Source organism: Sycon ciliatum, chromosome 8 (genome assembly GCF_964019385.1).
Source record: "Sycon ciliatum chromosome 8, ocSycCili1.1, whole genome shotgun sequence".
Classification (NCBI taxonomy): domain Eukaryota; kingdom Metazoa; phylum Porifera; class Calcarea; order Leucosolenida; family Sycettidae; genus Sycon; species Sycon ciliatum.
Genome location: NC_088650.1, coordinates 10,642,308 through 10,667,719, shown reverse-complemented (window position 1 = coordinate 10,667,719; position 25,412 = coordinate 10,642,308). Strand labels below are relative to the sequence as shown.

General features: G+C 47.1%; 1 protein-coding gene across 1 annotated transcript; it reads right to left on the bottom strand.

The window, feature by feature from the left end:
- Positions 1–1,497: 1,497 nt before the first annotated feature.
- LOC135823360 (uncharacterized) lies at positions 1,498–23,543 on the bottom strand. Its single transcript, XM_065336213.1, has 13 exons — positions 23,192–23,543; positions 20,897–21,025; positions 19,018–19,159; positions 18,020–18,167; positions 16,619–16,694; positions 15,063–15,169; positions 14,469–14,636; positions 13,491–13,763; positions 12,345–12,563; positions 10,630–10,953; positions 10,010–10,222; positions 3,337–3,546; positions 1,498–2,078 (listed from the first exon to the last, which is right to left on the bottom strand). The coding sequence occupies exons 1-13, from the start codon at positions 23,412–23,414 to the stop codon at positions 1,941–1,943; spliced, it is 2,370 nt and encodes a 789-aa protein (XP_065192285.1). The 5' UTR covers positions 23,415–23,543; the 3' UTR covers positions 1,498–1,940.
- Positions 23,544–25,412: the final 1,869 nt, after the last annotated feature.

Genomic DNA, 25,412 nt, shown 5'->3' with positions numbered 1-25,412 from the left:
AGGGTAGGGTATAATCAGCCAGATCCCACATGGCTATTTTTTGGATAACCACTCAATTTATTAACCAGGGGGTTGTTTTCTTATTTCAAAAAAGTCATTTGCCTAAACTGGTCGCAGTCAGGGAGAATGCCGACCAGGCTTAGGTGTCGGTGACAGGTACAGCTGTAACCTCAGCATCCATTCGCTTGTGTTTCGCTCTGTAAAGAGCACTTTGGGAGCCCTCAAAACAAGAACTGGGCCGAAGAGGGGACATTCGTGTCGTGAAGTTAAACTACAAATACAGAAAGAAAAAAGGAGAAAAACCCTGACTACAGTAGAGTCGCGCGCCCAAGAACGTTGTTTCCAAGGGGTTAGCCTGGGACGTTCCTATTTTTTTCAGCGATCTGGCTGCATTCTTATAGCACGTTCTTAGAAACTGTGCGCACTGGATCATAATTACCGTAAAGTCTTGTATAAAAGCTGCGGCTTCTATGACTTTCTTGGTGAAATTTTGCAGGCTTCTATATGAGACAGGCTTCTATACAAGACAGGTATTTCTATGTATGTCAACACTAAAACCAGGCTTATGTGTGATTTGATGGGCCCAAAATAATTGCGGCTTCTATTCGAGGGCGACTTCTATTCAAGTGCGGCGTTTATACAAGACTTTACGGTATGTATCCCACAAGCTGCCAGAAAACCAACACCGCCATTCTTAGCTTTAGCAGGGGCGTGCTCGGCCCCCCAACTAGGGGGGTGCACGGGAGCCGAGGGGAGCCCCCCCCGGCAATTTTCTGCAATTTGTTTGCAACCTTTCTTGAATTTTAGAGCATATTTGGCATTATTTGCATACATTACAATTGCAATTACCCAGATTGAAATTTTTTTTTGGGGGGGGGGGGGTGCACGTGCCCATCGCCGAGCACGCGCCTGTTTAGGCTGTGGTATTCTTAGTTTTTCAGGCTGGACGTTCTTGGACTCCACGTTCTTCAGCGCACGACTCTACTATACTTATACTACTCACTGACTGGCCTTTACCCCATTGATCACAATAATACTAAAATAATACCACAGGAAGCTATTGTCAATCATCATTCGGAAATGTACGTGAGGCGGGTGGATTGCTTGCAGTAGGAAGATGTCCTAAAAGATGTAACTCTGTAGCAAAATGGCTATAAAGAACTAGGCTAGGGAAAGAGCATGTCTTCTAAGTTCTCACCATGGAATCAGTCTCAGTGAAACATGGCTAATGAAGCTGGAGAGATACCTCAACCCTAGCTCTATGGAATTTCTTAGTTTTCAGTGAAGATCACAACACGGTACTCTATGATTAAGTTCTCACGTTGACAGTTGCAAGATCTGTACAGTAAAACTCCCCTAATCCGGACACCCCTACCCCTACCCCTACCCCTACCCGGCACCTTCCTGGCCCATTTAGACCCACAAAAACTGCCTTTTCAACGAAAAGCAGCCCTGAATTTCGGACAAGCCTGCAAATCTACGGAAACCATCGCACGCTAAAATGCCTGTACAATGACAAACCCAAACGGTGGCTGAAAGAGAATGGTGGTGGTAAATCCATTTCTCCAGCATGGATACGAAGAGCAAACTTGCACTGTTGTCTTCAGAGAAGGCAAGATCTGATGCAGGCATGCAGCATTGAGAGAGAGAGAGAGAGAGAGAGAGAGAGAGAGAGAGAGAGAGAGAGAGAGAGAGAGAGAGAGCGCAATCACAAGAAAAGTACTTTGAAGTACTTAGTAATAAATACATTGCACAGGAGTGTGAGACTTCCTCTGATCCTCACTGAAGAAAAGAGCGCAAAGCATTTCTTCCCTGTTGAAAAGGTGAAATTTGAATCATTGATAGGAAAATAATTGGGATAATCAGCAATGATACCTCAGCACTAGACGTCACAGTGATCTACATGTACGTATCACTGAGCACCAGGGAAAATGAAGTATTTAGGCAAAGGTAGTGACGTCGGCCAGACCTGCGCAGGAGTTGCTCTCCATCAAGCACTGGTCAGTGCCACGCTCAAACCAGAAGTAGCCGCCGAGTTCACCCCAGTCAGAGCCCCAGGAGTTGGCCACGATCCAATACTGCACAGGAGCAAAGTAAGGATGAAAAGAAAAAAATCCTTGCAGTATTCTGATAAGAAGGGAACGAAAGCGTTCAATACAGATAATCGTGTCTTCTTGGCTGGTTGCCCGGGATAAGTTTGATGCATAAGTTATTAAGTATACTACACACTAAAAAAAGTACCAATATCAACGGTATTGTCGCAGACAGTGTTCTATATAGCTTCTAGACAGGCATCCCTTTCAATCTCTCACAGGCATCCCTTTCAATCTCTCATAGGCATCCCTTTCAATCTCTCATAGGCATCCCTTTCAATCTCCCATAGGCATCCCTTTCAATCTCTCCCACACAGAATCGTAAAAGGCAATAGCTTTTATCGGTAAAAGAGCTTTGTTATCGAAACTGACCAGCTTCTCTGGATTTGCAATAGGGTCGCAGGTGATTTTTAATGAAAAAGGTGGCTGGGGCAGTACAACTTCTTAGCAGTAATGTTGACTGCATGTTGAGTTTATCGGCAAGGTGGAGATGAAAGTTTGAAAATGTTTTTCAGTGAATCTCTGGAGAAGAACCCTCTCTACCTTACTATAGTCTTATTTTTACTTGGTCACAAAATCTGAATTTTTTAAATGAAAGATCCATGTTATTTTTCCACGAACCTTTCGTAAAATGTTCTCGCGAATTTTCTCCAAAAGTAAGAATAAAACTATAGGAAGTTAGACGAGGCTATTCTCCAAAGATTCAACGAAAACAATATTTCAACTTTCAACTCTACCTTGCATGGATCCAGTGGTTGTGAGACTTATCCACTCACCCCCACCGTTAGGCGCTGCATCTGCCGCTAGGGTTTACCGGGTGTTAGCGGCCGTCGTGAGTTCCCTTCGGGAACGGACACGATAATTATTAATTTTTATTTTTTTGCATGGATCCATAGAGGGTGGTGGTGTTTCTACGTGCAGAAAACTCGGCCTCCGAATTTATTCTCTCTTTTTTTCAGTTGAAAAGTTGTACTGCACCAGCCACCTTAACTCGTATCCCATGTCCATGAGGGAAATGAAATTCTTTTCAACGGTGAACTGGTTTGGAGCGGGCTATAGATGAGAGTCTGTTCAAATTATGTTCCCTGGCACAAGCTGTGCACTTTTATACCGTCACATGGGTGCACAAATGCACACACGCACGCAAGCACGCACGCACACACACACAGAACCTCCCCCCCCCCCCACACACACACAAAGCACATGCATGCATGTGTGTACCCGGCATGGCTGACGTACTGACCTTTTCCTCGGTGGTTGGCTGCACGCCCCATCCGACAATCTTGATGCCGTGACCACCTAGAACAAATCCGGCTGTGTGCTTGTACACGCCACTCTTGTAGGTCATGAAGTCGCTGAAGACGGTGAAGCCAGCTTGAATTGGTCCGTACTTCATGATGCTCTCCTGCATCTCTTCCACGGTCTTGAACACTTGTGTGCTCTTGGGCTTGGCCTGTTAGTACAGGCATAAGCAGGCACAAACAAAAAATGTCTATGCCGGAAGTGACGAGTTGAGTTAATACATACATGGCCATGTCGCAGGGGTCACGTTTCGGATACACAATAGTAGCAAGAGTCCATAACCCCAAGAGTGTGCAACTCTGTACACGGGGATCCGCGGGGCGGAATTCTAACAATACGTCAAAAGTTACGTCCACTTGCGTTGCGCTTGCACTCTCCCTGGTTCCAAGCACCGCGGAATGCGGATGTTGTGAACCCTCTAAGATTCTCTAAATTGTCAGGATCGTACGACCACACGGCACAAGGACAACTCTTTTCCTTCACACAGTATATTTCACTTCATCGAATAATTAACAATGAACACTAATAACACCAGCTATTTATAGCATGCAAAAACAGCGTACATGCAAAAACATACGCATATAAAACTGGACATAACAGCGTATACAGCAAAACGCACACAGCGCATATAGCGTATGCCATGCAGCAACATCAGCGGTACGGCGGAGTCGAAATACAACATTTCAACGAATACAATGCCATAAGCGCGAAGGCCTTTCCCAATTTGAGAACTGGTGGTTTGCAACATTCTCCCCACCAAAGGGCTTCTCACCGCCGTACAACAATGCACACAAGTCAAAAACGATCCGGGGCTCTGACTACGCGCCCAGAACGCGTCATCTCCTGCTGCCGTGGTGGTGGTAACGGTGCTGGCGGTTCATACGCTGGCTGCTGAGGGACGATAGCAGGTTGAGCGGTATCGGCAAGCCCAGGAGCCACGTCCTGTGACGATACTTCTAATGGCACTAACCTTTGGATCGGCCTCAACAGGGTACTGGTACTCAACTTAACCTTGGCAACACGACGCTTGCCATCTCGACCAGGGAATAACTCGATGATCCGTCCCAAACGCCAGAACTGTTTGCGCTTGGTATCATCGAGAACAAAGACAACATCACCCACAGCTAAAGGGCGCGACATGGTCTGTTGGTGCTTGTTCAGCTGACTTAGGTACTCCACCTCCCAACGATTCTTGACATGCTTCAGTGTCTGACTGAGGTAACGCAATCTCGCTGACATATGCGTAGCGTCCGGGGTACCTGCTGGCTTCGCTGACGACATCCAAATGTTACCCATCATCATTGCAGGGGTTACTGGTGGCTCATCCAGGCTATCAGACACATAAGTTAACGGACGACTATTCACCACTGCTTCAACCTCATACAAGATGGTCTCAAGCTCCTGAACCTTCAGAAACGCTGTTCCCATTACCTTTTTCAAGGCACTCTTCACTGTACCAACCATTCGCTCATAGAAGCCTCCATGCCATGGTGCAGCTGGAGGATTGAACATCCATGGCACACTCAGTTTGTCAGATGCCGCCTTGAACGTTGTAGCGTTGTCAGACCTGATCCGAGACGGCAAACTACGTCTCGCGACAAACTTCCGAAATGCTATCAAGAATGACTCAGTACTTAAACTATCGACCACCTCCAAGTGAACTGCTCTGGTGGTGGCACATACAAACAATGCTATCCATACCTTCGGAGATGACTCACCACGGCGCACGTACAACGGACCAGCATAGTCGATGCCGGTAGTTGCGAACGGCCTCTCGTGAACAACTCGGTCTTCTGGCAGCGGCGGGCAGACTTCTGAGGCAGCCTTAGCCTTGTAGCGGCGGCATGTAACACATCGCTAAGTAATGTTGCGTAGCGCCCGTCGACCACCGATAATCCAGAATTTCTGACGGATGAACGACAAGACTCCTTCTACACCTTGGTGCATCCTTTCAACATGCATTTTCTCCAACAGCAAATCGGTCAGATGATGTTTGCCTAACAGGACTGGGTGCTTGGCTCCATACGCCAACTCGCTGTGCTGAAGTCGTCCCCCGGCTCTGAGCACTCCATGCTCATCCAGAAACGGTGCAAGCTGATACACCTTCGACCCGGGCTTCATTGGTTGACCTTGCTTGATCAGCTCAAGATCCTCAGCGAAACATGCGGCTTGAACGATGCGGTACAATACGTTGTCTGCTGCAAAATAGAGTTCAGCACGAGGCTCAGTGTGCTTCCACTGCAACATCCGAGTCACCATGCCCTGTGCCCTCGACCATTTACTGAATCGGAGCCACCATTCCTTATCAGATTCTCGACTACAGGTGGTGGCTGACACTCGTACTTCTACACTGGACTCATCTGTAGCTGCGGTTGAGGATGCGGTGGGCCAGTCATTGGGCTCCGTGATCCAGGTTGGTCCGCCCCTCCAGAACGGACTACGGATCTGCTGTGCACTACTCCCACGCGACGGTAAATCTGCTGGGTTGTGAAGGCCCGGGCAATGGTTCCACACAATGCCGACCTTCTTCGATATCTCTTGGACTTGACTGACGCGGTTAGCCACAAATGTTTTCCATTTGTACGATGGATTACTGATCCAATGAACGGTAGTGAGACTGTCAGTCCAGCCATAGACTTGCGTGACGGTAACACGCAGCTCCTTCACCACAAACTCAGCGTAGCGAGCCGCTAAACATACTGCTTGTAACTCAAGGCGGGCTAACGTGGGCGGAGACACAGGTGACACTTTGGCCTTGGCAAATACCAAGTGCGACTGTCTATTGACGACTGCATACAAACAACATCCAAACGCTTTCTCACTGGCATCGGCGAAGGCATGAAGCGCAATCGGCGTGTCAAGATTGCAGCAAATCCAACGTGGTATGTCAATGCTCACCACTTCGGCCAACTCTCCCCACCATTGCGCACATGCGGCTGCGATGCCATCAGGCAACATATCATCCCAGTCGCCTCCGACTTTCCAGGCTTGCTGTAGCAGTATCTTTCCCGGCACAACTGCCGGTGCTGCTAGACCTAGCGGATCAAACACTGATGCAACACACTTGAGGAGGGATCGCCGGGTCCAAACAGACGGCCTATCGGACTCGCCTAGCGCTGCTATGCTGAGCAAGTCATCACTGGTTTTCCATTTCAGACCGAGGACTTTATCTCCGGCCTCTGGATCGCACGGGATTTCGTTGCCTCGCCACTTGCGTAACTCCATGCCAGCATCCGTAAGCACACGCACGCTGAACTCTTGCATCTCCTTGGCTTCCGAGGCATTTGACACACTAGAGACCAAATCGTCAACGTAGAAACTCGTGAGCAAGAGATCAATACGATCTCGCTCTTTGGGTGCAGACAACGCCCGTAGCTCCTTCAAGTGATGCTGAATCACCGCAGTAAGCATGTACGGCGAGCAGTTTACGCCAAATGGCAGTTTCGTTAGCCTCCAGGTTAACAGTTCATCGCTGTCGCTTCGACCGGGCCACAAGAAACGCAGGTACGGACGGTCTTCGGGATTAACCGCGACCATGAAGAAAGCCTTGCGGATGTCCGCTTGCAGCGCGCTCTTATATTCACGGAACCGTAATAGCATACCTGCGAGACTCGGCAATAGCGACGGTCCAGGGTCAACCATGTCGTTCAACGACTTGCCATCTGGAGCCGTCGCCGAGGCATTGAACACCACTCTTAACTTCGTGGTTGCAGCGTGCTCGCGGAATACACCATGATGCGGTACATAGTACCCGGCATCGCTCTCACATGGCTCCAGCTCAATTGCTCCAAGCTCGCGGTACTCCCTGATCAGCACATCATCATAGAGCGCACGCTTCCCATTCCTCTTCAGCTTTTCAATAAGCCGCGTTGCGATGACTCTAGCTTGAGCAAAGTTATCCGTTGGGCGACGCTCATTTCGCCACAAGAGACCCACTTGGTACCCGCTGCCCTGGCGACATAGCGGGAAAGATGGCAGGTGCTGATGTTGTTCTGGAGGTTCATCCAACTGCCATAGTTGTTCAATGTGGGCTGTGACACATGACACGGTCACCGGCTGACTGTTTCGACTTGGTGCAGACGCTGGACCAGATAATACATTACCTATCTCTGTGTTCCACACCGTCTCACCATTAACTTCCTTCTTGCTGTGCAGTACCGCGTTGATATAGTCTGCACCAATCAGCATATGTATTTCGTCTGATGTCCCTTGTTGAGGCTTGTCACTCAGCTCTACTCCCCAACGGTGCCACTGGGCAATGGTCTGCGGACTTGCGCACTTCAGGTCCATCTCAAGCGTTGGTTTCACGAACGCGCGTACCCGAATGCTAGCGGAGCTACCCTGGATCGTGATGGCGTACTTATCCATGCGCTGTTGGGTTGGTTCCGCGCCGAACGGCTTCACCTCTACATTTTCAACCCCAACGTGTTCTGCATCGATTGCTGACACCAACGCTGCAGTCACGAATGACGCCTCAGCACCCGAGTCCAGGAACACGCGAACCTTCGCGTTTCGAGTTCTTCCCTCAACTCGTGCCACTCCGGTCATCAGCCGCACACTTGGCGAGTGTAGACAGCACGACCCAACATTCTTCTCCGTAACTATCTCAGTCGGTTTCTCCCGGCTGTAACCTGCTCTATCCAACACCTCATGTATTAGCAGGTGGTGTTTCCTCTGGCATTTCGTGCATCTCGAGCCTGACCGACATTCTCTGGCCATATGGCCATACTTAAGGCAGTTCCAGCAGAGTCTCTCTCGCTGCAGAAAACCCTTTCTCCCTTCCAGTGGCAGCGACTTTAGCTGCTTCTCTGCATCTGCGACCGATATCGCCATGCACTGTGCCGACGCCGTGGGCCTTGGCGCGGATCGTTCTACTGGCTTCCTGGCAGTATCACCCTGTCGTCCGTGCGCGACCTGGTAAGACGCGCCGTGCTCCTGTACCTGGCGCAGTGACATCCCGTAGCACTGCCGTTCGACCAGGTACGTCTTCATCTCAGGTCCGCATTGCTCCAAGATTACCTGCTTTGCCATTGCTTGCAGCACCGGGGACATTTTACCTATATCGGCGCTATACTTGGTGTCCACCTCGCCATCTTCTGTCATAGCGAGTGTGGCCCACACTTCTACTTCTCGGCAAACACGGACAACGTATTGGTGAAACGACTCATCTGACCGCTGCTTGCCTGTCAGCAATGTCTTCCACGCTTTATCCGGAGTCTTTCCGAGCGAGGCGAGCAACTCTCGCTTCGCTTCCTCGTAATTATTGCATTCAATACATATCCTCTCCGCTTTGCTACCCGCTAGCGCGATGCGCAGTCGCAGCAGCCATTCGCTTTCTTCGAACTCGTTCTTGGAGCAGATGTCCTCGAACAGGTCAAGATAACGCTCCAATGGCTGCGTTCCATCATATGAGGGGATTTTCATCAACGGTTGACGCCCCCCGCTGTTACTGGGAGCTTCCTCTGTACCTCCCATCGCGGCTTTACCATCACCCTCATACGCATTGGCGATGCGCTCGTTAATCTCCTTTAGTGTTTTGTCAAACTCGGTGCGGAGCGCCTCCTCTCGCCGTCTGGCACTGCGCTCCTCACGCTCCTCGTACTGTTGGAGTCTCTGCTCCACATGTTCCATCAACAACTCGCCTTCTAATCCTAACCGAACTCCATTGGCGATAAAGCTGGCTTCCAAATTGTGTAGTTGCTCTGCCATGCTCGCTCGTATCCTGGCGTGGTCGCCAAATGTTGTGAACCCTCTAAGATTCTCTAAATTGTCAGGATCGTACGACCACACGGCACGAGGACAACTCTTTTCCTTCACACAGTATATTTCACTTCATCGAATAATTAACAATGAACACTAATAACACCAGCTATTTATAGCATGCAAAAACAGCGTACATGCAAAAACATACGCATATAAAACTGGACATAACAGCGTATACAGCAAAACGCACACAGCGCATATAGCGTATGCCATGCAGCAACATCAGCGGTACGGCGGAGTCGAAATACAACATTTCAACGAATACAATGCCATAAGCGCGAAGGCCTTTCCCAATTTGAGAACTGGTGGTTTGCAACAGCGGAGTTTCGTCCTCTGTGCCTCAGCGGCATGACGTAATGTTAGAATTCCGCCGCGCAGTGGGCCTACCGCAGCCAGACAGTAGTGATGTCATGCAGAACATGATAGTGGTGATGTCATACGTAACACGGTAGCATCAGTAGTCTTAGTGCTATCTTGTATATGTGTGTGTGTGTGTGTACCCGTTGTGCACCGTATGTTTCCATTGATGCTTTGTACTCTTCTCTTGATAGCTCTAGACTATCCATTACAGTATGCCTCTAGTATTAGTTCATTCTGCATCTAGATGTGTCGTGCACTGCAATGTACACTCTAGTACTCCGCTAGATTGGGAGTATGTAGCTGAGCTGAGTTAGTAGGATTTATAACTCACCTCAGTACATGTAGAGATCAGGCCTGACATTTTCTATATCTATATTACAGGACTACTTGACGGATACTATAGACTAATTATTGATAACAACCTGGGGGGGACTTGTGGCTGAAAAATACGAGAATTGAATGGAAAATTCTACACAGAGTACTTGTATTACCTTGTATCGCTTGAATGATTCGGTAGTCTTGGCTGTACACCTTGGCTGGCAATGACCGGCTGAGCCGTTGAATGCAGCATAGGGGTAGCAAGCGTCGATCGGAACGCCCTTCGTCTCCATGAAGTCCCAGGCTGGGATCAGCCAGCCACCACCACAGCCATGGCAGGTAGTGTCGCACTCCACCAAGTACTCCGGGGATAAGACTACATTGACCTGAAAGGGAAACAGCAGAAACACGGTACAACGGTGACACCAGCATCACCACCGATTTGTCCACTGTACTTTTAATTAAAGGACTTGCATGACATCAATCTGGCCTTGCTACAAATGCTACTTTGGTCTTCTGCCTATTACTTCTACAATTATGTTTTATAAAGGCAATAAGGATTCATGGAAGAGTCCTCAGTCAAAATAATTATTATTGTACTTCTGACAATAGAATCCTCGAAAATTGTCAATTATATAAAAAATACAATATCCGTAAGGATGCCAACGTGATGCCAGCATAAATTTCACACATGCGAATTCTAAATCAACAAAGCACATTTTCCTTTCAGGTTTACGACCCCCCCCCCCCCCCCCCCTACAGACAAACACATAAATCACATTCCATGTCTAACCTTGCTCTCGGAAGCAATGCACAGACGGTCAGACAGCGATTCAGTGGCAGAGAATGCCCAGCATGAGCCGCAGTGGCCCTGATTGCGAATGGGATGAACGCAGCCCTTCCACTGTTTACGAGAATCAAACGACTCTGGCAGGGCCTTGGCATGCTCTGGGTTGCTGGGCAGTTTGGAGATGGACTCCATGTTCATCAGCTTCGTTCCAAACAATCCACGCACATCATCGAGCTTCATTCCTTCAAATTGCTTCTGTGGACCGGCTTTCCAACCAACATTCTCCTTGTTAACGCTGTCGATCAAGTCAGGATCATTGACCAGAGTCTGGAACAAGAATAGATTGCAAGCACGTAGCACCCAGTTAGCCCTGGGCTAGCTTCGCTTGCATCACTGCATTTTTATGTGTGTGTGCCCAGCAGCATTCACGGCCACTTCCAGGGCCAAGGCTGTGCAGCCACGGGGTGTCAAATAAGAGATTAGAGAGGTTTCGCTTCACGTTGTTCTGCACTACACCGTGAAACTCGCGTTCACGTCGAACGTGAGTTGACCTCAGCTCACGTCACGAACGGGAATTTCGACGCCAAAATTTGCCACACCGACGTGAAATTTTACGGTGTAGTGCAGAACAACGTGAAGCGAAACCTCTCTATTGTCCTGTTTAAAGAAGGTTCACAATTCGACCAGGTTTCTTTCATGTTGTCGCATTATTCCAAAATTGCACAGGTTCGCGTACAGGGAGAGTCAAGAACCGCCTTTCCGCTTCCGTGGGACGCCACCACCCCATGATCAGGCATCAGATGCGGCTCCTAAACGGTGGGGGAGGATAGATCAGATCTGTCGCGAACCATGGACATACCCTTTACATAAACCACTCGAAGCAGACCATATTTTCCTTAGTGCCCAATTTTCTTGTGAATCAAGACTGAAGAATATTTACAAGGGGAGAGCGATAATATAGGGGAGTCGGAGTGCATGCCTGTAGCATTAGTGTGCCGTGAAAGTGTCTTGCGTACAGCGTCAGCAGAAATATACAAGCGATAAATATACAAACGCATCAAAATTAGCTCCCAAGGAGTAGCGAAGAATCAAAGAGAAGCAAGAAGAGCACCAAGTTGTGGAACTAAAACAGCTCCACGTGCATGTAGCTGAAAAGGTGACACATAAAGATACGCACGGTGCAACGAGTCCAACTGTGAGCATGAAAATGGATAGTGAAGGCCATCAAAGATGCCGATAGTCGTACACACAGTTGTGTTGGATGTCAGTGCGTGTGCAAGCCAAAGCGCATGGGTTAATTAAAAAGGTGCCCGGAACGGAAACATTAGAAATGTAACGAAGTGCAGGGTGAGAAAAGGGTGCCCAGAATTGAACCTTAGAAATGCAACGAAGTGCAAGGTGAAAAAGAGGTGTCACAAAGGGATGCGAGTGATTGAACGTACAACTCATGCACTGAACAAGGATACATGCATATGTAGCTGTGAATTCTTGGTTATATACATGCATTGTGCTCGTGACTACGAATAAATCCGATCGCATTCGCGACAAGATCCACCAACCAAAGGCCGAAATCCTATTTGCCACAGCCATGCCGTGCTACAACCCACAGTGAATTGGGAACTTGCGGCTTAGCACAGTTACAAATTACAGATATATTCTGGTGGTCAAGCACTCTTTGCACCAAGTGTGTTTTGTCGCATAAAATCTGTCTTTCTTACTTTCAGATCTTCGGGTTTCGTCTTCGATGGTGTCTGCTGTTGAGCCGCAGCGATCTCGTACACGTACAGGTCGCCGCCATTTCCCATCACATTGGCTTGTGTAGACTTTCCGCCTGCAACGACGTACACACCTTCAGTGTTCTTCATGATGTCAACAGCAAACATAGATCCGGGAGTGAACTCCTTCAGGATTGGCTCCTTCTCTCCAACCTTGAACACCTAGAAAGCAAACAAAAGTCAGTGTAAACATGTGTATAGAAACCAATGCAATATCATACCACCCTACATAGAGATCGGTGTGATGAGTAATCACCTACTGGTACTAGTATGCTGAGAGGCCAGCTATCCCTGCTCCTATGCCATGCCCCACATACAGTGGGACCTTGCAGGGAAAACCAGACGTCTATAAAGCTGGGCTTTCTGTGCGGAATGGAGTGGTCACTGTTAACATGGTTTCGACTGCTCATGGAATTCCATAGTTCGTTTTCAATCACTCCCATTTCCGCACTGCTTGTGCTCAAAGGTTGAGGACATCTTCACAATGGGGCAAAAATAATTTTTAAAGACCATACTTGACTCAGCAAGGGTCCAAGTCTTTTCTCCTACAGGTCAGCTCCCCCACGAGAGTTTTATGTGAATATTATACCAAAGCAGATCAGATTGAAATTCGACTTGTCCAAAGCAGATCTGGCCATTGCATAAACTGAGTTCACTCAACAATACAATAGCGATCCAAGTTTACGGCAAAGCGAAATATGTGAACCTTTCTAATACATACGATTATTGATGTTACGGAACCTCTCTGTTTCACGATTATTAATGTTAGATAAATGCCCCAGCGTGAAACTCAGAGTTGCACCAAATGACTTCATTCAAAGTATTTCATTCTGTTACCAGTATGGATCCTTTCTGCTACAGTAAAACCTGTAACTAACGACCACCCCTCGGGGCCAGAGAAAGCGGTCCTTAGTTAGAGGTTTGCACCGCACAACCACATATGAATGTGAGACCGTCCATGCCTGGCAAAGTGGTCTGTAGTACCAGGCCGGTCGCTAGTCACGGTGGTCTTTAGTTACAGGTTTTACTGTAGTACCAGGCTGGTCGCTAGTCATGGTGGTCTCTAATTACAGGTTTTACTATGTTTACCTGGATTTGCTCTGAACCAGCAGTTTCGTTCAGTGTTCCCCAGGAGCCAACGGCAATGTATTCGCCATTGGAGGAGATGGCCACGGAGGCAGGCTCGTCCTCCAGCTTGTCGCCAGTGTCGACCGGGTACATGTAGCTGTAGACGTCCTTCTGCGCGGGCAGGTCGTACGCCACCAGGGCGTTCTGGTGCAGCGTGCGCGCTGCCCAGGTGGTGGCCAGATGATAGCCCTCTGGCGAGAAGGCCAGGTTGATCAGGAAGAAACCTTCCGGCACCTATGCAACACATTCAGTGAGACACGAGCCCAGAGACAGAAAGCAGATATAAAATAGCAAGAACAGTGGCTCAAAAAGTTTTTGGGAAATCCTTTTGACAGTTGACTGATCGGCAATCTACATTTCTTTTTTTTCTTTTTTTCACTTCACTAGATACATAGGCATTTCTGCCTTCTCGTCTAGCCACACGGCCAGACTCTCAATAAAAGATGAAGAAACTTTGATGGCGGAAACTCAGCAGTCTAGCAAAGTCTCACTGTCCCGCAACTGACCATTGATGAGTAGACCACAAAACACAGAGAAACTCATTCACATCGACATTACGACTCGTTTGACATTACCGCTTCTGACAATACTGCACCTGCAACATGCGACAGTTCTGTGCACAATTCGTAACGAAAATACACTGATAGTATTAGAACGTGCAACAAGTGACAGTTCCAAAGAGCGCAGTCTCCTGTCCACTCATGCTCTAACCTTTTTGCTGTAAGTGAATTAGCTGTGGAACCCTAAATCTCTCTACATATAGTGAAATATTCATTGGTTTGAGGGAAAAACTAGTAACATCACATGAAAAGTTGTTTATTGAATTGTTGTAGACACCACAGCAACACGCGCATGCACCAACACCACGTACACACGACGCACACAAAATAACGTACTACAAAAGAATGCTTGGCTGCTTGCCGCTGAACATTGACTCACCGGCAGAGCATGGTCGGTGTAGGCCAGCTTGTCTCCAGCACTCTTGTGGTACACGGCCAGGCTCAGCTTCTCGTCGACGAGTCCCGACATGGCGATGTACTCTCCGGACGCGGAGACGGCGAGGTGCTGCGAGAAGGCCGTGATTGGCATGGTGAATCTCTGGCCAACCTGTGCACAAAGAATGCAGACAAAATTCAAACTCTAGTTAGGCTAGGCGCCCAGTGATAGGAATTTTGGATGAGCTGCAGTGAATATTCACACCCATAGTCCCTCGCTGCAAGTATTCTGTTTTACTGTAAAAGGTGGATCATATTGAATAGACATTTTCATGCCAGATCAGTGTGCATCACGGAATGCCAAGCTCTTGCCTCATGCCTTTCAGCTGTATATTGTCATACAAGAGCATGAGTGCTAACCAATTAAGCAACATTACAGCCCAGTATATGTTTACGATTGTCCGTCATTGCTACTTGTAGGTAGATGCTAACTAGCGTCCACTCCACAAATACTGCTACTAGTAACCACCGTCTGGGTTTTCCTCTCATCCGGGTCAGATCATCCAGGTCACACAGGGACACAGAAGCACAGACTCACTCTCTTCTCGCCCTTGACGTACTCCACGACAGTCAAGTTGAGCTCTCTCTTTTCTCCCACGACCAGTTGACTGACATAGGCAACGTAGTGGCCATCTGAGCTCATACCTGCAAGGAGCAGAAGCGGAAAAGACAGAATTATTCGCTTTACACAAACCAGAGCAGTAACTACTGAGAGAGTGCTACAGCACCGTCATCAGTATTTGAGAAGACTCTGCAACTCCTTCTCCCTGAAATGTTCTTTCTCACACCTCACATCAGCCATAACTTGTATTGGTGTCGGGGTCCCAACGCATCCCAACACTCAACAGTATACTATCAGTTATAGTTACATTACATTATATTACTGAAACGGAAAGCCATCTTTGTCTCCAACCAAAGCAACAACTCGCGGAGCAACCAAAGAACAATTAAAACTGAAAAGAAGAACCACATGGTTCAAACCCAATACACAAACCCGGCCCGTATCGCGTACGCCAGCGACACGTGCATGAAAGCAAGTACAGAATGCAGAAAAGTAGCTTGCATGAAAAGTGTGTAGCGTTCACACCTGTATGCTAACCCGCACTACAACTCGCGTTCTATACAAGGGACTAGTACTGCGCAGTAGGCACGCATTCAAATAAGCTGTAGACATGCACTGCATAAATCTCCAAGTACTCGTACAAACTGTGCAGTGCTGCAAAGGTACAAATAAATAAATATCAAACAAATATCACTGTGCAGGTCAGCGACAACTTGTGCAGGGTTGGCTGCGGACAGCCATATTGCAAGACAAAAAAAGGAGGAATATTCACTTCTGACTAAGAAGTGTACACTTTCCTGTAAAGTGGGATTCACAGAAGCATATTTGCGATGTGATGCGATGCACGATGCGACGGCCGCGGAACCGGGAAACCCCAAAACGTAGCCATCTCGCAGCCGCGCAACTGCCGCAACTGGGCCATCGCAGAAGTTGAGCTTGGCTCAACTTTCGCGATGCGACAAGCAATTTGGTGAACGATTTTGACCTTTTCTACAACAAAGTTGTACAAAGATTCAAGAGTTGCCTGGACATTTGTAAAAGTTGTCCCAAATCATGCGAATACCATGGCGACGTACTCACCTTCATGAACTTCGCGCCAAATCAGCAAGGCGTTCTTTCAGACTTCTTCTGTGAATGGTATTTCGCGAGTTCGCATCGCAAAAAAATCTTCTGTGAATCCCGCTTTATACTTCAGTTCTCAGGAGCTGATGGGTTAGATAGTGTTTTATTTGAATATCGGTAATGATATCCGATGAACTACAGAGCTGCTCAATGAAATACGATCAAGCGATTCAATGCCACACCAGGCGCTGTGCCGTCCTTGACCTCCGAACATTGGAATGTTAGGCCACACGTTTTTAATTCTATGTTTCCCGTCACCCGAAAATCTAAAAATAGTATGCGAGAAGGGAAAAATAAATAAAAAATGACCGAAAAAAAGGTTTACTAGACCTTTGGTCAGACTAAAATCGACCAATACACCGCGTAAAATAGCATCCAAATCAACTACAGTACAGTTGCAGTAGACCTACCGAAGACCAGGGGTGTCTCCAGCTCCCTTCCTTGATAGCGTGATAGCACCTCACCAGTGTTGCTGAGAAAGGAGATCTGAAACAGCAATTAAAGGAATGGTGAATTGTATAAGAGTACGGCCAAGGTAACAAAACAACACAGGAAAAATTGTGAATGGCATCAGAGCATGATCCACATTGTTAGTCAGTTTAGAGTCTTCTTTGAGATTTCAGAAGGAAGAGATGTGGTCCAGGAATCAACAATCAAGTCTAAGGCAGAAGGTTTCAGATGTCAATCTATCTGAACTTTAATTAGATATTCCCCTCGCGGACACGATTTTTTTCACACGTACATATGTACACCACACCACATACTCCGGCATGCACTGGCTGTTGGTAACCACCCAGGAGAATGAAAGAAGAGCTAGGAGAACGAGAAAGAAAAGACAGACGTGTGTGTGACCGTAATCGTCGGGAATTGAACCCGCAACCTCTCGATTGGAAATCGACTGCACATACCACTGCACCATATGGGACATGCACAACTTCAATCATGCTGTAGATGACAAACAGTAATATCCCTTATAAAGGTACCGTCTTTTCCGGAGGATAAGCCGCACTTTGAGCACTCAAAATTTACCCCAAGAAAACGGTGTGGCTTTTACTCCAAAGATCAAATTAGGGAGCATCTCATAAGTTCGCATTTTGTTTCTAAACGTAACGCATTTCGAAACGGGGGTAGGGGGGTAGCGCCCTTTTCGAATAGAAAAATGACTGTACGCACATTTTCTGGAACTGTACAATCTACTACATGTACCGTGCTAGATCCCTGCAGCAAATGAGTGTGTTTACAGGTGGAGATCTACCTGTGTTTGCAGATCAGCTAACCCTGCACTGCATGCATGCAGGCTACTCAGAGGTGTCAAATGTCAATCCAGCCTGATCAAACCATGTACCTGGCCAGCGTTTACAGGTTTACAGCAGTACAGTTGTTGTGGAGGAACTATGTTTATGTGCGTGTACCTGTCATTGATTGTACTTGTACTCAGTAAATGCAGTACTACTGAGTCTGTATGCCATTCACGACCGCTCTAGCAAAACATTCATATCCATGTACATGTACATGTACATGACTGTACAATCATGTACATAAGCATACCATAGTATGGGGCGCGGACGTGTACAGTAGATAAACACAGAAAATGTGCGAAAAGACTTTCGAATAGAGGGGGGAGGTAGGGGGGTAAAGTCTATTCGAAATGCGTTACGTTTGCAAAATAAATGCGAACTTATGAGATGCTCCCTTAACGGTGATAAATAGGGTAGATGTCTGTATTTCTTGGCAAAAGAATGGAGGTGCGGCTTATACTCCAGCGCGGCTTATACTCCCGAAAATATAGTACTTTGTTCCTATTCACTTACGCCCATAGCATTCGGCCTGAGGTAGCTGATGTCGTCCAGGTACTGTAGGGCAATGAGTGAGCCGTCTGCGGACACTGCCGTTCCGACGCCAATCGTGCCCGACTCCATGTGGTGCCATTCGGGCTTTGTCGACGGGTTTTGAAGATCCCTGGACACCACAGTGCGGGTTGAACAATAGGGATACAGTCAGACCACGCTCAGCCGTACACATCCGTTTTCCACAAAGATATCCGGATAGGCGAGGGAACCAGATATCGAACACACGTACTGTATGCATGCATGACATATGCTGTAAATCGGTAACCAACGATTATCTTCCGGACGGCGAGGGATCCGGATAAAAGAGGACTGGATAGGTCTGACAGTACCGCCGTAAGTGACCGCTCATAAAGGGTATGAATTCGACATGGCAGTAGCGTAAACCATGAGCAGTGGGAAGAAGGCGTTGATCTCAACATTAATCTACAATACACCATAATGCAGATGTGCACACTATTCTAGCCTACTTTGCAAGCACAGAGCAGCACATTTTAACCGAAAAAAGGAAGAAAAAACAGGCTAAGATTTGCCCCCCCCCCCCCCCCCCCCCCCGTGTACTCAGTCTGCTTTCATACAACCTCCCTCTCTCCACCTATAGCGGGTGGGGTGGAGGGGAGGGTATACGGTACCCTGTATGCAACTTTGACCCCAAACAATTCTACACTAGTACATGAAATAATAGGCAGGCAATTAGTCTCCTCCTCTTTTCTTTGCAAGTAGAATTTGATTTAAATTCGTTTCCACCTGTCCATACCGGGGCGTCGGACACGGTACGGATACTACGGTATTGACCGTACCACTTTTTGCCCCAGGAATCAGTAAAATACACCGATCTGGGCTCTAAATTCCCAAAAATCACTTCGGCTCAGCCACCACTCTCCCCATGGAGTAAACTGTACTTCAGATGGCTGACCGTACCACACTAAAACACCTTCCGACGCCACTGCGAGCACACTCACCAAACGTAAAGAGCAGTGGAGAAGTTAGAGCGATAGTTCACCATCCCGACGCAGACAGTCGAGTCCCGGGACATGGCCACAATGTCAGACGAGCCATCGTGGTTCTCATCGACAGTAGCCGTCTTGCGCGTTACAGCGTCACCTGCAGTCGCACATCACAACCGAACCAACATACTACATCTACTGTGGTGGACATGGAAACCCAGTCGGAGGTCAAGCGGCCCCAAGGTGCTGGCCATGCATGCATGCAACGTGATGTACGCACTGAGGGCGCCGGCCCCGGTCATTCGACCGAATTTCCATGTCCACTACAGTATGATATCTCAACACACCTAGCAATATCTCTGCATAATCTCTGACTTCGCCTCACCGCCAAGTCGAGGAGCAATTTCCTATAGTCGCCACTGGTAGAACCCATTGTGGAAATACAGCAAAATTAATGATAAAGATCGCAAATGTGTGCACCAAGGTCAGTGTTTCACCTGATATTGACGAGCACCTGGATGCAGCTATTGAGGTTTAACTCCTGTCCGGCACAGGTTGTGAGGTTTGCCATCTCACCCTTGCCAATAACGTTAGGCGCTACAATCTGCCATCTTTAGAATCAGCAGACATGGGGTGATCCGGACACGAGCAAAACTCTCTCATATGGCTGTGGTTTTTTAGGGGCCGTCCGTAAATATCGATGGTTTTTTCAAGACGATATTTGTTCATTTCTCCCCAGACCCCCTCCCTCCCCCCTCAAAACGAACATACACATGTTTATGCAAGGGTTCGATATTTTTAAATGAAGTTCAATTTCCTCATGAAACGTGACCAGCTGCCACTCTAATTTCACCATACACCTAGGTTTATGTTGCCACGGTCGCACAACCTTGACATGGCTATGCTCACGAGGTTGACTTTCACTTTGTGTAGGTCATAGACTACATGTTCGAACAGCACCCGTCCATAGATAGAGTTCGATATTTTTTTCTGCAAAGACGAGACGAACAGGGCCCAAACCCCCTCCCCCCCAAACGAACGAATATCTTCTCTAAAAAAACATCGATATTTGTGGACGACCCCTTAACAACAATTCTCCATTGGTAGTACGGATGTGGGTGCTGAATTGTTTTAGTATTTACAGTGTCTTTACTACACATGCGGTGAAGCCAACATCTTCAGTCCGTATTCAATTCAATTTGAACGTCAGGGCACTGTTTTTGATTCCCTCATACAATGAGCTGATGTGCTGATTTGATCAACAAAAGGAAACATAAAACTTCACTGTTCGCGCGAGACTCGGCTGAAGGCCCAGTTTTCCGCATCCGTAGCAACGCCACCATCCTTCAAGGATCAAGGCGCAGATGCAGCTCCTACAGCGGTGGGAGGTGAGTAGATCAGACCCACCGCAAAGTGGTCAAAGACCAAAAATCCCATTCCAGTCCGCTTGGACAACAGTCCAGCAATATTCGTCAAGGCTTGCGGAGGAAACTTCCCTTAGCCGGGCATTGTTCGTAGCTAGGAACTGCTCATAACTTAGAACATACTTACTGCAGCTGAAGGCAACTATTCATGCCAATCAATATGTTTGGTGACGCGTTTTGATGAAAAGTCATTTTTCGACTTGAGGGGATCAGAAAGGTTCCCGGTAGCATCCATGGAATGGAAAGCAGAAGAGGGGAGTGCGCAAACATAAAGACGGTGGGAACAAACACAAACGCACACACGCGTGCACACACACACCAACACGCACACACACACACACACACACACACACACACCAACACACACACACACACACACACACACACACACACACATCAACACACACACACACACACACACACAGGCATGCTCTACCCTGGCCAGTAGTAATACCACCACTCCAGCGTACCCTTGATCTTGTAGACTTCAACCATCTCCGGTGGGTTGAGCCATGTGGAAGCAGCCACATACCCTTGTGTTGAGATGGCCACATAGTTGTAAATAGCAGCCTCCTCATGCTGATGCCACAGCAAATGAGCTGAACACACAAAACAAAAAATGACATTTGATTTGTTCATGAGCAACAATTCCACGACATTAGCCCCTTACCAACAGTTTAGAGTCAAATTTTAGGTCAATGTTAGAACAGAGGCCATGCACCATGTCTGTGTATTATGGTCCTACCAGTAGGAAGAGGTCTATGCAAGCTATGATTAGTATTTGTCTGGCTTGGTACAGGGTCTGGGCAAACATAGGTTTTACTAGAGAAATGTATTCTAAAAATCTGATCATAATATGAATTGGCTGCAGTGGAGCCTCCTGTTCTAAAAAAACAGATCCCCCAATATTTTATTTTTAGGTAACTGCCCTTTGGCATTTTCCAACTTGGAGGATGACAGACAGCTGTCGTCCCACTCTCATATTTTTTGGCTACATAGTGCTACGAAAATAGCATAGGCCACAGTAAGACTTCATGGGTTGTTGCTGCATTTAGAGAATCTATTCATAGTTGTACACACAAGAGCAACTAACTACTTCAGGAGTATGTACCTATGTGTGAATGCAGCAAGTCATCAAGGGCTTCCTGGTGCTGAAATGTAATTTTGAATGGGTCACAAGCCCTTATAATTAGCAAATGATGCCTTAGGAAAGCCTCAGGAAAAGTACAGTGTGCCGGGCATGCACTGCCACTACACTAGTGCACTATGTCCCTCTGCACACACTCAGTGTACTGTGTAGTGCCAGCTGGTACAGTAAATGCATGCATGCTGCCATGCCACCACCAACATGAACTACTACTACTACTACTACATCTACTACATGCAGTAGAGGTGACGGTTTCAAATAGGAAATAGGTTGCAAACCGCAACGGGCTCAATATTCACTTTCTCTCTTGGTATTTTGATTAGAAAACATCTGTCACAGTGAGACTACGATGCGTTTTACTCAGAGCCAAAATTTCATGGCTCTGCGATGACCGAAAGCGCCATACCAAGCAGGTGAGTTTTTGACTTGTTGCTTCGTTCGCACTGCGACTTGAGTTTTACGTCTTTCGAAAAATCAACTTGTTGTCGCAGGTAAACAGCGGCTCGCCATTCACACACAAACTCCATCTTCCACGTAGATCTAGCACCAGTAGAACGGCCCCCCAATACTACATACCGTATTATCTCTATTACAAGCGCAGTCTCTTGTAGAAGCCCCGTCTCTATTATAAGCGCACTCCAAGAGGGCTTCGAAGATATACAAGCACAGTCTCCAGTATAAGCGCAGGGTTTATAATGGAGAGCTGTATGGATCATGTCCATGCATGTTTCACGTCCACAGTATCACATACACACATGTTATGACGCAAGCCTCGGTCTGCGATCCCCGAGATAAAAATGTACAGACTCAGTGTACCAGGAAGTGCAAAACTGCATTCACGGTACCTGGTGGGAAATTTTGTGCTACTGGTACCTCAAATATAAGAAAAAATACTTGTATAAAAAAATAATACTTGTACCAGATGGTTGAAAAATTATAAGCCCAGTCTCTAGTAGAAGCCCAGTCTCCAATATAAGCCCAGGGTCAGGACTGGTCGAAAAAATATAAGCCCAGGGCTTATAATGGAGATAATAGTGAGGTTCTGCTCTACGTTTCGGGAACGCGTCGCAAAGAATCACGCGAACTCTCTTCGCGTTCCCGTAACGTAAAGGAAATCCTGTAAGTCACGGGAAATGTGTACTGGGAATTTCCCCTTCAATATTTGGTAGTTTTCTGCCTACACTCGAATGATACCCAGCAGATCCGTACGCATTTTCTTTGCGTGTGCCACAACGTAGAGAACCTCATCTACGCGTAGAAATCTGGACCCAAAACACGCGAAGCCGTAGACTCTAACCCAGACACCTGCTCTCTACGTGATTTCTCTACGTTTCACGTATAGCAGAACCTCTCTATATCTATATCTAATACGGTATTTTTAGCCTGACACCAAAGCTAGCTGTACACACTATAAAACGTTGCCTGTGGCATGACACTAGGCAATAGTGATGGAGAGGAAGGGTGTGAGATGTTTGGCGGTCGGTATCAATGACAATGTGTGAGTAACAGCAACGCACTGGATCGCCATGTTGCTTGGCATTGCGCAATGGCATGGCGGATCAAATATACGGTCAAAGACGCGGAGTCCGTGAGCGCCAATGGTGAAGGTGCAACTCACCTGCCTGTGACGAACTGACGGTATTGCCGACAGGCCTGCTAGCCCTGGACGGCGGGTTGTGGGTCTGCTCAACTACCTCATGGTGAACCCGTGGCACTCCACTCTCCCAGGAAACACTGGATCGACTCATCAACTTGAGCTTTTTTAGGGGAGTGCTATGCCTGACAGGCGTCGAGCTCACGACAGCCGCCAACAGCAGTACAGCCAAAGCAGCAAACTTCATGATGTCTTCCTGTTGTTCTTCAACGTCTTGCTCTGAATCCTTAGATGGGCTTCTTCACTAGGAACGGCAGATTTGTCGTCGAGTACTAGCCCTTACTGCCTTGAAACTGGGCAGAAAGCAAAAATACTTCAACTGGTCTTTTCAAGTTAGTTTTGATGCGATGATGCAGGCCCTCTTCGGCTCTGCTTCGCGTCTGCTAGTATCCCACTGACATCACACTTCAGTCCACGCACTGCACACATGTCACGTGAGAGTGCTCCTCGCACGTCGTAGGCATAAACTGTCGACGTGCCTGTCACAAACTGCCGACATGTCTGCAAGTCAAGTACAGACAGTACACGACGGTACATGTACCTGCCATACTTGCTAATACTGGATCAGTCCAGTTACATCACGCGATCTGGGATGAAGGTTCGGATCCAGCTACTGCGATGTCATGCGAAAACCCTTGGATTGGTAGGTTTCTCGAGTCTCGTCATGCAGATCTACCTCCCACGAAACCGGCATTCTACGAAGGTTTGGTGACTGCAAAACTGGGACTGGGAATTATTTTGACAACACAACGCTTCGATCCACGAGATATGACCGTCACGAGTTAGGTCATGTGAGTCCTACATGTCTACAGTACAGTACTCCAAATGCTTCACAAATAACCCTTTCCCAATGGGCAATGATGCTCGCCACTTTTGTCACAACTTTTCGTTGTTTTTTGGAAGAAATCGATTCGCAACTACTTTCGCAACTAGTTTTCATTTTCGCGAACTACAATCTACACTGCACTGTACTCATGGTACTTGTAGATCTTCTTTACTTCGCAACTACTTTTCCGCAACCGTCCCTGGCCCCATAATGCCATTAATGGGCCATATGGCCATATGGCGTGGGGGTCAAAAGGTCAAGTCACAGCACTTAAAGTTCGCGCTACGTGTAGATCTAGACGTGCCATTACTTTTTTTGTGTAGTGTTTCAACTGCAATATGAAAATAAAGTACACATTGACATAGAGCAAGAAAAGAGCTTGATTTTGATATGCATATCATACTATACAAAATATGGGTTCACATACATTCAAATGGGACTTCGGTTATAAGGACACTTCGCGAATAAGGACACTTTTCTGATGCCCCGCCAAATGTCGTTATTGGCGAAGTTGACTGTAACTGGTCCGAGCAAGAACTGGGCAGGCACTGACAATATGGTCAATTGTTTCTAAGCTGCCCTTGCAAAGCCTGCAATCAGTTCGAGCAACTGACTTCATTATGGCGTATTGGTAATTTTTCGTTTTGAGGGATTGGTCTTGTGAAGCCTCAGTTGAAGGTTTCAGTGTCCTTGATTTCAACCACATGAAGGTAAGCTCCTTATCTAGGCGATTTTCCTCCAAGCGGCTCCAATATCTCCCAAGCAGCGGCATATATACGCCTTCTCTTACCTCTATAACCAGCCTCCCTGAATTCAAGCATTGTCTCTATCAGCATTTTCGCCGATATATTCATTACACTGACGGTATCCCAACTCCTTTAATTACCAGATTTTGTATGCCTCGATCTATTTCCTTAGCCTATCCTCGATTTAACTGCTCCCTCCACATAAAGTTGTCATTTCATTCTGCTTGCAGGAGATCTCCTCGACACACCCAAAGCCTTTGGGGAATCCTTAAATATAATAAAATACAAAAATACAAATAGTGTAGAAAAGAAAAAAGGATTATTATTATTCAGTTTCCTCTGAGACAAAAATGCGATAATACTCATAAAAAGGACACACTTCAGGCTCATTACAAACATCTTGAAAGTTTTTGTCTTCACAAGTATACTTTCAAGCCTTCTCATCAGGTGAAATACAGGCAAGGGAAAAGGAACAGGAACAGTGGATTAAATACAGTAAGAAGGTGGTAAAACAGCGCAAAAAGAAAGAAAGAAAGAAAGAAGATAGCTAAAGTAAACAGCGAAAATTGCAATAATGACACAAAGGTGCAAATGCGAGAAAACTCAATAAGCG

Bases quoted from the DNA above. Each gene is read 5' to 3' on its own strand.
- LOC135823360 (XM_065336213.1), bottom strand. From the start codon at position 23,414: ATGAAGTTTGCTGCTTTGGCTGTACTGCTGTTGGCGGCTGTCGTGAGC. The intron at 13,764-14,468 runs GTGAGTCAATGT...TGTGTTGCATAG, and splicing joins ACACCGACCATGCTCTGCCG to GTGCCGGAAGGTTTCTTCCT. The intron at 3,547-10,009 runs GTAATACAAGTA...CTGTACTAACAG, and splicing joins AATCATTCAAGCGATACAAG to GCCAAGCCCAAGAGCACACA.